The sequence below is a fragment of the Platalea leucorodia genome (assembly GCF_965183815.1).
Source record: "Platalea leucorodia genome assembly, chromosome: W".
In the NCBI taxonomy this organism is placed as follows: Eukaryota; Metazoa; Chordata; class Aves; order Pelecaniformes; family Threskiornithidae; genus Platalea; species Platalea leucorodia.
Window position 1 is genome coordinate 17,811,924 of NC_138859.1, and position 16,712 is coordinate 17,828,635.

At 38.9% G+C, this 16,712-nt stretch overlaps 1 protein-coding gene across 1 annotated transcript in view; it reads right to left on the reverse strand.

Annotated features, from left to right (window-relative positions):
• LOC309601581 (ras GTPase-activating protein 1-like) overlaps positions 1–16,712 on the reverse strand; it is a gene marked incomplete at both ends in the record, with an annotated part of 90,954 nt that overhangs the window by 46,521 nt on the left and 27,721 nt on the right. The window contains 6 exons of the mRNA XM_082334678.1: positions 650–800; positions 1,533–1,585; positions 3,430–3,461; positions 4,501–4,618; positions 11,529–11,599; positions 13,138–13,273. Of these exons, the coding sequence (XP_082190804.1) occupies positions 650–800; positions 1,533–1,585; positions 3,430–3,461; positions 4,501–4,618; positions 11,529–11,599; positions 13,138–13,273 (561 nt within the window). The remainder of the gene's footprint in view (positions 1–649; positions 801–1,532; positions 1,586–3,429; positions 3,462–4,500; positions 4,619–11,528; positions 11,600–13,137; positions 13,274–16,712) is intronic.

The following is a 16,712-nucleotide window of genomic DNA, read 5'->3' on the forward strand; positions in this document are numbered from 1 at the left end:
AGGATGGAGCTGTATTGATAGCTTCTCCCATGAAAGGGGAAACTTCTCTCTTGTTATTTCTTTTTGTACATATTACCATATTTTTATACCCATGGCAAAACAAACCCATCCCAAGTTTCATCACTCTAAATGAAGTGATCTGCACTTCTGACCAAAGTATCATTCACATATTTTAAGGTGATTAATTTAATGACTTTATTCAACGATGAAGATAATTTTTCCCTTTCCTGTCAATACCCATTTCTATTATTTATACTTTAAAATCCCTACTGAATGTCTCTGATAAAACTAACATTTTAATTTTCCCCTTTCATATACACGAAACTCCCTATTATAAATAGTAGCTTCCAAGACAACACAGCATTCTCCTACATTTCTCCATGTAATTACATGTCATAATCCAATTTATAGGGTGAAGAAAATCATTTACAGAAGGAGAAAAATACTTCAAAAGAAACAAGTTACACTTAAGCTTTTGAAGGCTTTTAGAATGTGCTTAGTTACAACTAACTACTAAGCAAGTTAGTTAAAACTCTTAGTATATTCTTAAGAAATACTGAAATCTTATGATCATATCAGTAAGTTATCAGCAATACATTATACAAATTCTTTACAGAAGTATAAAATACACACAACTATTAAAACTTACCTATTATAATATCTGCCTCCCATCATAAACTGATTGCTTGATGTTGGACATATTTTAAAACGCTGAATATTTTCACTGGTCCGAAAATAAAGTGAATAATCACCAGGTGTATTATCTGAAGGCCTCACAAGAAAACTGCACACCTGACCAACTGAAAAGATATCATAATAGAGTATTATTCACTGTTACTTATCTTAGTGTCATTTATGAGCTCTTATCAAAGCTCTTTCTGTACAAATTAGCAAGAATTGCACACTTAAAGGAGAAAGTCTGATGTAAGTTCCAACAGCGATCCCCATTCTTCATCCAAATGGGAAGAAGTAGTACTAAACTGCCAAAGTTAACGCAAAATCATTTGGCTGTAGCTGACAACCTATCCCCACTTTTGCCGCCAATTTACAAGAGCATATGGTGTGCATGTGGGAGGTTTGACAATGTTTTCAAAAAAACTAAAGATTTTTGTTCTTATATTTAAGGTATGTTATTTGACAGTATGAGTCAGAAATCTTGAAGTTTTCATTTTAAAAATTATTTCCTCTATGAGGGGACTAAAAAAAGTTTATAATACATTCTCCCATAAGTACATAACAGTATTTTCTCCTCAGCATTTTGATGAAGCCCAAGATATTTTTTATTTGTATATATTACAAAAATAAAAAAATATTTAACTATTTCAATTAGAATTATGAAACTAACTGTACTTGAGAACATAAAAAAAATACTCAATGCTCAGCCATGAGATTTTTTTTCCAATGTAGTAACAACCACAGGTCTGATGCTCATATGTTCATACAGAAAAAACAGGTTTTGTTGCAGTCTGTTATAAACAGGATTACTTTGTGTCATTCCACTACCACTGTATTTCCATCTGAAATACAATTACCTGTCATCAGCAAATTGTAAGCCTCTTGTTTGGAGATCTTCCCATGGAACCATCTTAAAGATGAAGAGAAAAATTAGAAAGCAAGACTATCATCAGCTCTCGTTTTTAGTTGTTGTGACATCTAATGCTCTGACACCTATGAATTAATCTTTATTTAAAAAATCTAGTACATCTAGATTATATAAGCAACCATTATGTTACTCAGTGATTCTGTTTTTCTACCAACAGAATGAAAAATAAATATCTACAGCTATATAAATAAACTCATTTGAATACAAGTGTCCAACACAAAGTAGATGTTCAAATTCAAGTGTGTTTAGAGATGAAAAGTCATTGTTTAAAAGCTAGATAATTTGACAGGCATATTTGAAGTTAGTCTCAGATAGCAATTTATTTGAAGTGTGAAATGCAAAGCCCAAACAAAGAGATTAATGAAAGTTAAATACTGTACAGAATAACTAAAATTAAATTCGGCTAGAAGCTGAGAAAATAAAACCTAGCTTTGTTAGGCTATTGAATATGAATTGCTTTAATCTCACACCTTGCATCTTCCACAGTCTTGCATCAGAGCATAATCCTAAAAAATACAGCAATCTATCCAGTCTCAATCTGATACCTATGATTATAGGAAACAGCTTGACGTTGCATGGCTATTCAGTTTACATGTGGGACACCACATGCTACGTCTTAAGAGCTCATCCTGTCCTTTAAAGGAAAGCTAGAAATATGGCCTTTCATTGCAGAGAGAGAGTGTGTGTGTGTGTGTGTTTAAGTGTGTAAAAGAAAGCCTCTTTTATGCATCAAAAAAGAGCTCTAGTTCTAACTTGCTTTCTATATTACCTTTACAGGACAATCTCTGGCTATTGGATTATTTGCAGAAATCCCTGCCTCCCCTGGAATCCTCTGAGCAGCATGAGTAACTGGACTGACAGTGTCAAAGCTCTAAGAATCTGCTACAAACTACTTTGTTAAAAAAAAAAAAAAAAAATCCTGTATTTGAAGGCATCCCTACTACTGTTATGCTGCTATGCCAAACTGACTAGCAGAACATTGGAGACCAGTAAACTGAAGCCACACACCAATGATTTTCTTTCCCCTATTAAAAAAAAAACAAACCACACAAACAAAAAAAACCCAAGAAATGCTTTCTTCAGTCATCAGTCCTTTAGAGACCGCAAACTGGGCAATAAATACAGGAAGCAGCAGCTGCAATTATACCAAGCAAATGGAGGACAGATTAAGTTATCAAGCTACTAGAAATTTTCTGTAACTTTCATTTGCTACTCATCTTTACTACTGAAAATAATATAACAATCAACAGTTTCCCATAATATCAATTCATTGTTCATTGTAAATTGTATTAGGTTTTGTTGTTTTGGTTTGTTTTTTTTTTTTAAAGTATTTAACAAGTTGGAATTCACTGCAAACAGATTATTCTGTAGTCTCCTGGGTTTCGCTTTAAGTGTTGGTATATAAGGCTAATATAGAGAAAGTGTTACTATTACACTATCATTCCTCTAATGATACTTTGTTCCCTCTCCTGCATTTAGAGTTGAGCAGACCTGAAAAAAGGTTACCTCTAAGGCAAACTATGTGTATAAAAAAACCCACACAAATCGGAAAACACCACACCCTCCATTGTACATATTCTGGGTAAAGTGATCACACAGAGACTCATCCAAGATTTTATCACTGCAAAACCCATTAACATTAGGCATAACTAATATAAGACTTCATGTCAATTACCTATGCATTTTCAACAGCTAGTACAGAAGAAAAGTCTTAAGATCAAAAAAACAAGTACACACAGCTCTGGTTCACCTTCCCAATCTCATAGCTAAAGTTTAGAAACAGTTATTTTATGATTTGCTTTTAATAACAAAACAAAAATCCTTACATTTTGCCTTCATGTGGATCTTCTTCTCTTCCCTAATAGGAGAATTAACATATTAAGTGCATGACAACAGTATGCTTGAGTTTACAAAAAGTAAACTTCATAGGTTAAGACCTTCTTTCCATAGAAATAAACATCACTAAGAAGTCCAAGACATTTTTGAACTAGATGGCTTATTGCACAGTTCATGTAAAGAGGTTTTCAGCTTCATTCACTAGAGTGGAAATTCAGCCATAACACATTATTTCAAAAGATTGTTTCTGTCACTCTTCAAGTCCTTCTTTACATATGGTAACTTAAATCACAACTTTCCTGAACTTCAACCACTAATGTAGAAATCTACAGTTAGATACTCTAACGCTGCCATTTCAATTTAGCCATTCACATATATAGATGTGAGAAACAGGTGAAGCAAATTCTACTAATAGCAAAATATATATGCTGCAAAGCAAACATCATCAGGACTCCAAAACAATGGTGAACTTTAAAAAAAGCATGTGGGAGGGTGGGGTGAGTGTTTTTGTCCATTAAATCATCTCTTCTCCTGCAGTAATTTAATTATCTTTAGGTCACCTGGTTAGCTTCCTGACTTAGCATAAGCCCTTCTAGGTATAATTAACTCATCAATATACTTTTTAATCCACACTTGGCCCTTAAAATAAAAAGACATACCACAGTGCAAAATTTCAGTCTATATATTTATGAATGTTTCATAGCAAACAATCAAACAAAAAAAGAATGCAACTGAATGACTAGCAAGTTCTTTATCAGGACTGGTGAGTTTAGGGAACTGCCTAATAAGTTCACAGTATCATTCATTTGCACATGAACTTGTTTGGATAACATGTGAATAAGTACTTTGGATACTGAATTAGACTTAAAGGTTTGTTACACTATTTAAAAATTGGCAGATTCAATTACTGCAGGAAGGTTTAGAAAAGTACATAAAGTCAGGCAGTTAAATGCCACTAGTTTGGGTTTATTTCAATGTTAACTTACACACACACACAATTAATAAAAAAAAAAAATATCAAATCTCAGTTCTGCAACAGATTTTAATATAAAATTACTTACCACTTCTTCTACCAGGTCTTCTACAATAAGACCTTGTTCATCTGTCCGTAGGTTTGTAACCCACATCCAGCCATCTTCCAATTCATTATGGACAATAAACATGTCTCCTTTAAGGAAACTGAAGAGAGTTACAGTAAGATTTATGTTAGAAGTACAATCATAATATAAAGTTTAATGAACACGATGAATTCTTGAGCATAGTTTCAGCAAAACATTTGAGGAAATCTGATCATGAAAGATACATTTATTGGTATCCCAAGCACACCTTGTGCATTTTTCACACAGTTTAAGTAGCTATGATAGATGAATATTTATCCTTCTTTGATTTAGATTTAGAATCTAATAGATACTTTAAAGTGTGCTAAGGATGCATAAAACAAAAACCACCACAACATTAAAAGATAGTACCATTCTTCTTTTATCAAGAGGGATCAAATACTAAACGCAAGTAAAAACAAAGATTCCCTTAACAGTCTAAGAAAATAATACTTTTATCAAAACCTAATTTTGTATGATAAAGCCTATGGAATATCTACTATTTAGGTCTTTGCATATGAACATAAGTGCTAAAAAGAAGATACAGAATAGTTCCTCGAAAAGACATGCAGTTAGCTACAATAAGAGCATAAATACAAAGCATTAAAATGTCCAAGGGAGTTTCATTACTGGAAGGTTAGTATAAGTTATATAGTTTGTATGGGGCTTTGTTTTGGATTTGTGCTGAAAACAGTGTTGATAACACAGGGATGTTTTAGTTCAGTGCTCACACAGTGTCAAGGCCTTTTCTGCTCCTCACACTGCCCTGCCAGCGAGTAGGTTAGAGGTGCACAAAAAGTTGGGAGGGGACACAGTTGGGACAGCTGACCCCAACTGGCCAAAGGGATATTCCATACCATGTGACGCCATGCTCAGCAATAAAACTGGGGGTGGAGGTTGGCAGGGAGTGCCGCTGCTCGGTGACTGGCTGGGCATCAGTCAGTTGGTGGTGAGCAATTGTTTTCATTTGCATCACTTGTTTTTCTTGGGTTTTATTTTCCTCTCTCTTTGTCGTTTTTTTTTTTTTCTTACATTTTTTTTTTAAATTTCTTTCTAATTATTAAACTGTCTTTATCTCAACCCACAAGTTTCTTTCTCATTTTTACCCTTCCAATTCTTCCCCCATCCCACTGGGGGGGAGTGAGCGAGCGGCTGTGTGGTGCTTAGTTGCCAGCTGGAGTTAAACCATGACAGTCCTTTTTGGCACCCAACATGGGGCTCGAAGGGTTTGAGATAATAACAGATTTGACCAGAGTGTATTAGAAGGAATTTATAATTATTATATCTGTTAACAGTTGCTGGTCACAATATTGATTTATCTGTTCTCGATATTAGTTTATCTATCTGATCTGTGCCATGCTCCCGTTTTTGCTGTACATGGTAAAGACTGGTTTTGGCTTTTGCAGTTTGCTGTGCTCTGTAGTGATTAGTGGTGCTTTGCCTGGGAGATTTATTATTAAAACACTGACCTTGAGCTTAATCTGCTATTTGGGCTCTGTACTGATGCCATTACTGTAATTCGGGAACCATCTCATGGAGACAATTAACAATTACACTTTTTCCTCCAAGAGGTTTTTGGTGGAGGAAATACAGAGTGGCACCTTCACCACCTTCTTCTGTGATGTTTTCTCCCTTGTTACAATAACTCTTCAGTATCTTGAACATCCTTGGGTAACCAAAATACTCCTATTGGTATTTCTTCGGAATATTGTTTCAGCTTTTTCCAAGGTTAACCAACTATTTAGGAATATCACCCAGGCCCCGCGGCAGTGTGGTTATGGGTGGCAAGGCATGTGGGAGAATATGGGCAGGTATCTAGAAAGGTTGTCACCTCCAATGGTCTGGAACTTCACTCCCAGATCCTGATGAAGTGATAGAATGTTTGAAAAAAAGATGCCCTGGCTATTCCAAAGAGGTTATCGCACTGTGTTGAGGCCTGGCCTGCACCTCCTGAACACTGCTCAGTACTATTCAGCACTCTCAAGGAGAAGAGAGGGTCTCTGGATCTGAAAACATACCAACAGACACTATGGATAAACCAGAGACCCAGCCCTCAACTATATCAGTCACCTCTAAAAAGAAACAATGGAAGCAGAAGTCAACTCATTTAGTAAGTAATGAAGAAGCTTCTCCTAAGAGGGAGCAGGAGGAAGAATCAGAAGAGGCAGCCTATTCTGCAGCAGAGCAGTCACAAGAACAGGAGGGGGAATGGACTGAAATCATAAACGAGACAGAAACCACCCAATCTCTATCCCTAAGTAAGCTGTGAGATATGAGAAGCTGTCAACCAGGTGAGAAAATTATCAGCTGGTTACTCCAATGCTGGGATATTGGAGCCAACAGTCAGGAATTAGAGGGTAAGGAAGCCCAGCAGCTGGGATCCCTAGCTAGGGATAAGGCCACTGACAAAGGGACTGGAAAAAGGGCAGGAGTCCTCAGTCTTTGGAGGTGACTCCGATCGAGTGTGAAGGACAGGTATCCCTTCAAGGAAGATCTTGCAAATTCCTGAAGCAAGTGGACCACCATTGAGGGAGGTATCCAGTATCTGAGGGAATTAGCTGAGGTGGAGGTGATCTATAGCAACCTGGATGACAACCAGGTATCCAAAGACCCGGATGAAATCTGGTGCACACGGTCCATGTGGCAAAAGTTTATACGAAGTGCACTGATGTCATATGCCAACACCCTGGCAATAATGAGCTGGAGACACATGGAAGCACCAACTGTGGATAGATTGGCCAGCCATCTCCGAGAACTCGAAGAGAATCTCGCTTCCTCCCTATGGGCCTGCATCTCAGCTGTGGAGAAACTGTACCAACAATTGTCGCAGCAATTAAAGAAGGATATGTCTTCCTCACCCATATCGACCAATGTCTTGGCTATTAAAAGTCAGCTATTTTGTGTTCAGGGGAGTGGGTTACCAGTGGCGCACACCACATGCCACCCTGTGGTTCTTCCTGTGTGACCAGGGAGAGGACATGAGGAAGTGAGATGGTGAACCTACCTGGAGACTAGAAGCTCAAGTACAGGAACAGCAAGAAAAAACAATAGCCAAAAGGCATCCATCCAAGAAAATTACTGCTCCAGTGTCTGTTGGTGCTTAGTTGCTGGCCAGGGTTAAACCACGACATCAGGTCATATGAAAACCTTTCACTGGAGCACAGGGGGACTTCTCAGTCAAGTCAGATGATGCATCAGGGATACAGGCAATAGCTATGAGGTACTGAAGCTCATCAACTACTAGTTCAATCCAAGATTAGACAGCAATTTTCTACGGAATATCTCTCATTTGAGAGGGTGTGACAGATGCACCCACTCTGAGTGAACAGTACTTTGGTTCAGGCATTACTGACAAGTAGGCCTGACTGAAATCAGCCCTGCTGTGCAAACCTTGAGAACTGTGCTAGGCCATATCTTCTCAGGAACCAAGGAGTCTAGGCCATGTCTTATCAGGAGCTAACAGTATCAGCCCAAGCTGGGACTAGACAAAACTAAAACTGCTACAGCTGCACAACTACACATACACCAAAAGGGGGTTTGACTAGGAGTCAATCACTTTACGCTATAAATATCTGTAGCCCCCCACTCCGAGCCCACTGAGCTCTCCTGTATGGCAGCAGGCTGCACGGCGGCGATCTCCCCCTTGAGAAAGAACGCCTCTCAAGGTTACTCCTCGAGGTTGAGAGACCCCTTACCCAGCATCTGATATCTATAACGAAGTAAGCAACATTTTACATTAGGCCTAAGAGTATATTGTATGCTAGCAACATTTCTATATCCAACTATAGCTTAATTATTACAAGTGCAGTAAGCAGTAGAGTGTTTGACCGCTGTCTAAACCATTGTCTAATCACCGTCTAAATGATAATTTAAATGATGATTTAAATGATAATGTAAATCATTGTTAAATCACTGTTTAATTACCATTCAATTATTGCTTAATCATCATTTGATTACCATTTGATTTTCATTCAATCATCGATTAATTACCATTTGATCATCATTTAATCATTAATAAAACTCTTTTAGTTAACCCCACAACGATGACTTCTCTTGATAATTCATCTGCGACAGAGGGTAACAGAAAATGCATTCACTTGAGCACAAAGCAAACAGCAAGAATAAAAAAAGCCTAATGAAAATGCTTAGAATGAATTCAGCTACTAATGAACCTAAATCTTAACAATGGACAATAAACAGCAAGGCCATTCTACATCAGTTCTATTACAAAGAAGTTCACAGTAAGTTATTGCATGGAAGACTGGTTGAAATTAACGCTGAAATACTTCAAGCTTTCTAAATATTAATTATAACATTAAAATTAAGTCAAGATTCCCTGAAATACATAAAATCTTCACGAGTATATTACAGTACAAGAGTATAGTACATTAATTTGACCTAAAACAGAGTACTTTGTCCCAGCTTTGCTATGAACAGAGCTATTTTACCATGCAGATCTCGGAAGCCTAGCCAGACACATAGAACTTTACATTTCAGCTGTATCCTAAAAGAGGGAGAGAAGGTATAATTTCCTGCAATTCTTTTTACCATAGCAGAGTAATGAAATGCTTTTTCCTCTTAAGATGGTAGGTGCAATCAGGCATTTACTGGACTTGATGGATCCTACTATGCATAAGAATAGAAAGAAGCCCTACTTGCAATACATAATTAGGGAGTTCCCTCCTGTCTTACCACCTTCTTGAATGCTTAGAAGGTCTTCTCAAAGATGAATATCCTAACAGTGTTTTTTAAAGAGGTCAGAATGGACTGGACACGCAACCTTGGGATAAATTTCCACCCCAATGAGGATATAAAGCTGTCATATACCTTTGTCTATAATCTTAGGCTAATAGTCCTATCAAGAACCCAATTCCCAATTCAACCAGAATGTTCTATGAACTTGTGAAACCAAGATGGTCTCATTAGAAATCACTACAAACCTCTTCCAAATCTTCCTGTTTTTTTTTTTATCTGGAAAAAAACCGACATCTAAAGAAAGCAGTATTAATTCCAAGCAACTAGCATATGTTCTTCAATTAGATATAGGATGGTTGGTTTTGCATCCTTTCCACATAACATATATCATGAAAATGCAAAAGAAGTGGGGAGTAAAGACCATCCCATAGATTTTCTTGATAGATCAACGTTAGAAAGGAAATAAATAGCAGTTCACAGAAAAAAAAAAGTATGAGAGAGAGTGTATTGGGTTTACGTGGCAAGGTTTTGGCGGGGGGGGGGGGGGCTGCAGCAGTGGCTGAGCCAATCAGTGATGGTGGTAGCGCCTCTGTGATAACATATTTAAGAAGGGGAAAAAACTGCTGCACAACTGCAGCCGGGAGAGAGGAGTGAGAATATGTGAGAGAAATAACTATGCAGACACCAAGGTCAGTGAAGAAGGAGGGGGAGGAGGTGCTCCAGGTGCCAGAGAAGAGATTCCCCTGCAGCCCGCAGTGAAGACCATGGTGAAACAGGATGTCCCCCTGCAGCCCATGGAGGCCCATGGTTGAAAAGATATCCACAAGCAGCCTGTGGAGGACCCCACGCTGAAGCAGGTGGATGCGCCCCAAAGGAGGCTGTGACCTCATTGAGAGCCACATTGGAGCAGGCTCCTGGCAGGACCTGTGGACTCATGGAGAGAGGAGCCCACGCTGGAGCAGGTTTGCTGGCAGGACCTGTGACCCCATGGGGGACCCACTCTGGAGCAGTCTGTTCCTGAAGGACTGCACCCCATGGAAGGGACTCATGATGGAGCAGTTTGTGAAGAACTGCAGCCCATGGGAAGGACCCACACTGGAGAAGTTCGTGGAGGACTGTCTCCCGTGGGAGGGACCCCACACTGGAGCAGGGGAAGAGTGTGAGGAGGAAGGAGTGGCAGAAACAATGTATGATGAACTGACCGCAACCCCCATTCCCCATCCCCCTGTACCACTTGGGGGGAGGAGGTAGAGAATTCAAGAGTGAAGTTGAGCCTAGGAAGAAGGGAGGGGCGGGGGGAAGGTGTCTTAAGATTTGTTCTTATTTCTCATTATCCTACTCTGATTTGATTGGTAATAAATTAAATTAATTTCCCCAAGCCGAGTCTATTTTGCCCGTGATGGTAACTGATGAGTGATCTCCCTGTCCTTATCTCAACCCAAGAGCCTTTTGTCATATTTCCTCCCCCTTGTCCAGTTGAGGAGGGGGAGTGATAGAGCAGCTTGGAGGGCACCTGGCATCCAGAGAGGCAATTCAATAACTTCTTAAAATATTAAGATTACACATTTAAAAGTATCATTTCAATACAGACTCTTTCCAAAAGAGAGAGAGAAGGAAAGGAAATCATTCTTGCTCCATTTTAAGAATAGTTTTTAGGCACAGGCAACAAAAGGAGTGCTAGAACATTAAAGGCAAGTTTTATGGCCGTGTCTCCTTTTTTTCCTTATTTCAAGGAAGACACTAAAAATACTGTTCTTAATTTTATCAGAGTCAATTCTCACATTCTTTTTCTAATGATCAAGATTGGTTTGGCTTGAACTATTTATTTGTTACTAGTTACTTCTTCAGGCAAATTCGAAGCCAATTTATTTCAAACGCTCACATTAGACATTTTCGTACAGAATTCCTTCATGCACAAATTTACATTTTTCTCAAAGTTGGTAAGCCTTTGAAATTAGTAATGTTCTACTTCTAAACTAAGTTTCATAGTTCTAGCAATTAGATGTAACTCCCCTTACAATTAATACAAACAGTATACCCAGAATAAAAGTGTTATTGCTATATCGGGGGGGGGGGGAGGAGAAAAAGAGAAAAAAGACAAGGAGAGAGATGACAAGACACGAGACAAAAAAGAAAAAAAGAAAAAGAAAAAGAGGCATCATACCTTTAACCTCCCAGAGCATTAAGTCTAAGATGCAATTGGAAAGTATTTGCATAGTGAACATATACTGAAATAATTAGTATTTATAAATACTCCAAGAATTTCACGATTGCTTCTACCTATTATTAAAACATACCTTATTTCATCAGTTTCTGGCACTTTGGTGTAAGGTAGAATTGCTCGAACTCTCCTTCTGTCCTCCACAGGCTACAATTTAAAAGAAGAGTGCAAAGATATTAATTTTCCCTTTCATTCTAGTGTAGACTTCCTCTCCCTAACATCATGCTATTCTGTGGCAAAAGACTGGTAATAGTCATTTGTATCCCTTTGCTAGTTTTAATTTTTCAAAGGGTCAAAAATAGTAAGAGCTGGAAAGGCTTAATTCCTAAATTTATCTACAAAAGCTCTTATTTTGTTTCTAGCCTTGTAACATTATTGCTCACGTTATCTCTAAAAATCAAATTACCAATAATGTAATTCCCATGAAAGAGTATTTCAGAACTTTCTTCCACTTAGTGGAAATTTATGAAAGTTTAACATTCAGAAACATCTTGGGGGGGTGGGGGCACAGTCTGGCAGGTGTTTTGGGGGGGCTGTTTTGTTTGGGTTGTTTGGTTTTTTTTAATTACTGATATTGTCTTAAGGATAGTCACTTGAAAGAAGACCAGCTTTCAGGAACTTTGGTTATTTCCAGGATGTGTATTTTGAAATCTTTGCTACAAAACAGTAATATTATTTTAAAATACTTTATTAAGTCAGTGTAAAACCCTAGAGGCTAACTACATTACAGTGGTGCTCTTTCCTAGCCAAGAACCACATGTTTTCTTGTTTATCTCAGTTTACATACGATATTATTACAGAATCACAGAATGGTTGGGGTTGGAAGGGACCTCTGAAGATCATCTAGTCCAACTCCCCTGCTAAAGCAGGTTCACCTAGAGCAGGTTGCACAGGATCGTGTCCAGGCGGGTTTTGAATATCTCCAGAGGAGACTCTACAACCTCTCTGGGCAGCCTGTTCCAGTGCTCTGTCACCCTCAAAGTAAAAAAATTTTTCCTCATATTCAGATAGAACTTCCTGTGTTTCAGTTTGTGCCCGTTGCCCCTTATCCTCTCGCTGGGCAATGCTGAAAAGACCCTGGCCCCATCCTCCTGACACCCACCTTTAAGATATCTGTAAGCGTTGATAAGATCCCCTCTCAGTCTCCTCCAGGCTAAACAGACCCAGCTCTCTCAGCCTTTCCTCATAAGAGAGATGCTCCAGTCCCCTAATCATCTTCGTAGCCCTCTGCTGGACTCTCTCCAGTAGTTCCTTGTCTTTCTTGAACTGGGGAGCCCAGAACTGGACATAGTACTCCAGATGTGGCCTCACCAGGGCAGAGCAGAGGGGGAGGATAACCTCCCTCGACCTGCTGGCCACACTCTTCCTAATGCACCCCAGGATACCATTGGCCTTCTTGGCCGCAAGGGCACATTGCTGGCTCATTACTACATTTGGAGATAACTGTAATACCTGATATCTAGCTTTCGCATTACAGATTTTCATTAAAAAACAAATTTTTATCATTACTTTCTATCAGTAAGAACATGTTTATATATTCCTTATACTTCACCATACGCTGAGACAGCTCTAGAACTAGGGGAAGCTGTCTACAATGCTTTTTCCATAGAAAACTCTGAATATCAAATGCAAGATTAATGATATTAATATTTAAGTAAACGACATTTAAAAATTTTACTACTTGCCTCTGGAGGTGCTACTGGAAAGAATAGTTTTTCCCCCTTCAACAAACAAGACACATGACTGTAATAACCAATTAGGTCCGAGAGTGAAGCAAAGCGACGTCCACCAATGTAATAGTCTCCACACATGGCAATAATCCTGTTAATAAAGAAAAGGAAGCTTGACAGAAGAAAATCTTTTGCTACAAATCGTTGGGGTGGTTTTTTTGTTGGTTTTGTGATTTTTTATTTCTTTAAAAGGAAGTTAGGATAACGTTGAGTTTTTAAAGCAGGCTGTCTACGTTCAACAAAATGCAATATTACAAACTCTCTCTCTCATATATATACACACACACACCCCTCCTTAACTAATGAATATGTCATCAGCAATTACTGATAAACATCATGACATAAAATATTTGAAGACTGTAAAGGAGATGTAGATTCACAAAAAAGTAAGCAGATTTGCTAGAACTAAATGAAATTAAACACAAAAATGTAATTACCAGCATCCTGGACAAATGACATACTACATTAGTAGAAGTAGCAGTGCTAATACTTCTATCATGCAGGACATAGAGCTTATATCATAGGCCTGTATAAATTTGGCAAAGTATCAATATATTTTGGTAACAAAATAACTGCACTTAATTATACAGTGCAGAATACTGAAATACCTTCAAAAACTAGCCACTTTTCTACAGTTACTATAGTATCCATGCTAAAAAATAAGAAATAACTTTGTAATAATAATGTACTCAATTTAAAAGCCTGCTAAATAAATAGGAAAAACGCTTAAAAAACATTTCAATACTTTAACACAAAAGAAAATTCTTATAAAATTGCTCATCTTACTCGCTAACTTATGTAGTTGGGGGGGGTGTTTGTTTTGGGGTGGTTATTTTTTTTGCGGAGTGGTGGGGATGAACGCAGATTCGTGAACGCACTTGTCATACCAAAAAATGGAAAATATCATGTCTGTTCATATTGCTATGCAATACAAGTTCTAAAAACAGGCAGAAAGAATTGATTTAGGTAAGAGAGTTAACAGTTTTTAAAACATTTTTATTACACAAGTCATTTGTACAAGGAAAAAAAGTACATAAGTTGAAACAATATTTTCGACCAGACAATCCAAAGAAATAATCAGTTATGTAAATTGATGGCATCAAGAGGACCTGAATTTTTCCAGCAACGCAGAAGTTGGACAACAGTCCTGAGTAATAACACTTCTTTAAAAATGTGAAGAGCTATCTGGAAAAGCAACTTGGAGAAGGCAGAAAATACTGACAGAGGGACTGAACTATTCCTTTAGTTATGCATAGGAAAAAAAAAAGTGAACGAGACATTTGATCTACTTAAAGACTATAATTTTTGGTAAAAACTGTGAAATCAGCAGTTTTATAAAACCTGCAGAATGCTAGTTTCCAATAAATTATGTAGTAAATGGGAAAAACATCATACTTTCCACCAGAACTCTTGTTGAAGAGTGCCAAAACCCAATCATTTTTAGGATTATAGAATCATTTAAGTTAGAAAAGACCTTTAAGATCATCAAGTCCAACCATTAACCTAGCACTGCCAAGTCCACCACTAAACCATGTCCCTAAGCACCACATCTACATGTCTTTTAAATACCTCGAGGGATGGGGACTCAACCACTTCCCTGGGTAGCCTGTTCCAATGCTTGACCACCCTTTCAGTGAAGAAATTTTTCCTAATGTCTAACCTAAACCTCCCCTGGCGCAACTTGAGGACATTTCCTCTCGTCCTATTGCTTGTTACTTGGCAGAAGAGACCGACCCCCACCTCGCTACAACCTCCTTTCAGGTAGTTGTAGAGAGCAATAAGGTCTCCCCTCAGCCTCCTCTTCTCCAGACTAAACAACCCCAGCTCCCTCAGCCGCTCCTCATAAGACTTGTGCTCTAGACCCTTCACCAGCTTCCTTGCCCTTCTCTGGACATGCTCCAGCACCTCAATGTCCTTCTTGTAGTGAGGGGTCCAAAACTGAACACAGTATTCAAGGTGCGGCCTCACCAGTGCCGAGTACAAGGGGACGATCACTTCCCTAGTCCTGCTGGCCACACTATTCCTGATACAAGCCAGGATGCTATTGGCCGCCTTGGCCACCTGGGCACACTGCCAGCTCATATTCAGCCGGCTGTCAACCAACACCCCCAGGTCCTTTTCCACCAGGCAGCTCTCCAGCCACTCTTCCCCAAGCCTGTAGCGTTTGCATGGGGTTGTTGTGACCCAAGTGCAGGACCCGGCACTTAGCCTTGTTGAACCTCATACAGTTGGCCCCGGCCCATTGATCCAGCCTGTCCAGATCCTTCTGTAGGGCATTTCTACCCTCCAGCAGATCAACACTTCCACCCAACTTGGTGTCATCTGCAAATTTCCTGAGGGTGCACTCCATCCCCTCGTCCAGATCATTGATAAAGATATTAAACAGAACTGGCCCCAACACTGAGCCCTGGGGAACACCACTCGTGACCGGCCGCCAACTGGATTTGACTCCATTCACCACAACTCTTTGGGCCTGGCCATCCAGCCAGTTTTTTTACCCAACAAAGAGTATGCCCGTCCAAGCCATGAGCAGCTAGTTTGTCCAGGAGAATGCTGTGGGAAACCATGTCAAAGGCCTTACTAAATTCCAGACAGACAACATCCACAGGCTTTCCCTCATCCACTAAGTGGGTCACCTTGTCATAGAAGGAGACCAGGTTAGTCAAGCAGGACCTGCCTTTCATAAACCCATGCTGACTGGGCCTAATCCCCTGGTTGTCCCATACATGCTGTGTGATGGCACTGAAGATGATCTGCTCCGTGACCTTCCCCGGCACTGAGGTCAGGCTGACAGGCCTGTAGTTTCCCGGATCCTCCTTCCAGCCTTTCTTGTAGAGGGGCATCACATTTGCTAACCTCCAGTCAACTGGGACCTCCCCAGTTAGCCAGGGGATAAATGATTGAAAGTGGCTTGGTGAGCACTTCCACCAAAGGAGGAAGTCTTATGACACACCTTCACAAACTGAAGTCTAAGAATATATAATGTCATTGATCAGTGAAGATAAAAATATGCAATAAAATACAAGAAATTGAGAGAAACTATTAGTCAACTAATCAAATTTCACTTAAAGAAAAAACTTAACATCTAACATCATGTTACCTCACTCTCCAGTTTCCAGAAGACAAGTTACATCTCTAGATATTTCAAAACAAGTTACAGTAAAAAAGGTTAAACATGTCTGACTCTACTTAGTTTTGTACTTCGCATTTGACTTCTTTACAAAGCTCATGAACAATTCAAAAACAAAAGGAAAAAAATTTAACTACTGAGAAACTCAGATAAGTATATTATTTATCTGTCGTTGGTTTCTTACACTTTTATTCTATTTTTCTTTAACAGGTCAGTATTCGGATACATTCCTGCTTTAAAAATCTCTTCTCGGGTCAGTTGTTTAAACTATATTATTTCTCCCAAACAGGAGTGTAAAACGTGTACTAAGATCAATCTTCAGAGATGAAATTTGAAGTTTTTAAGCATATATCACTGCAAGGGGAGTCAGCAAATAATATAACTTTAAGGATCTAGACTA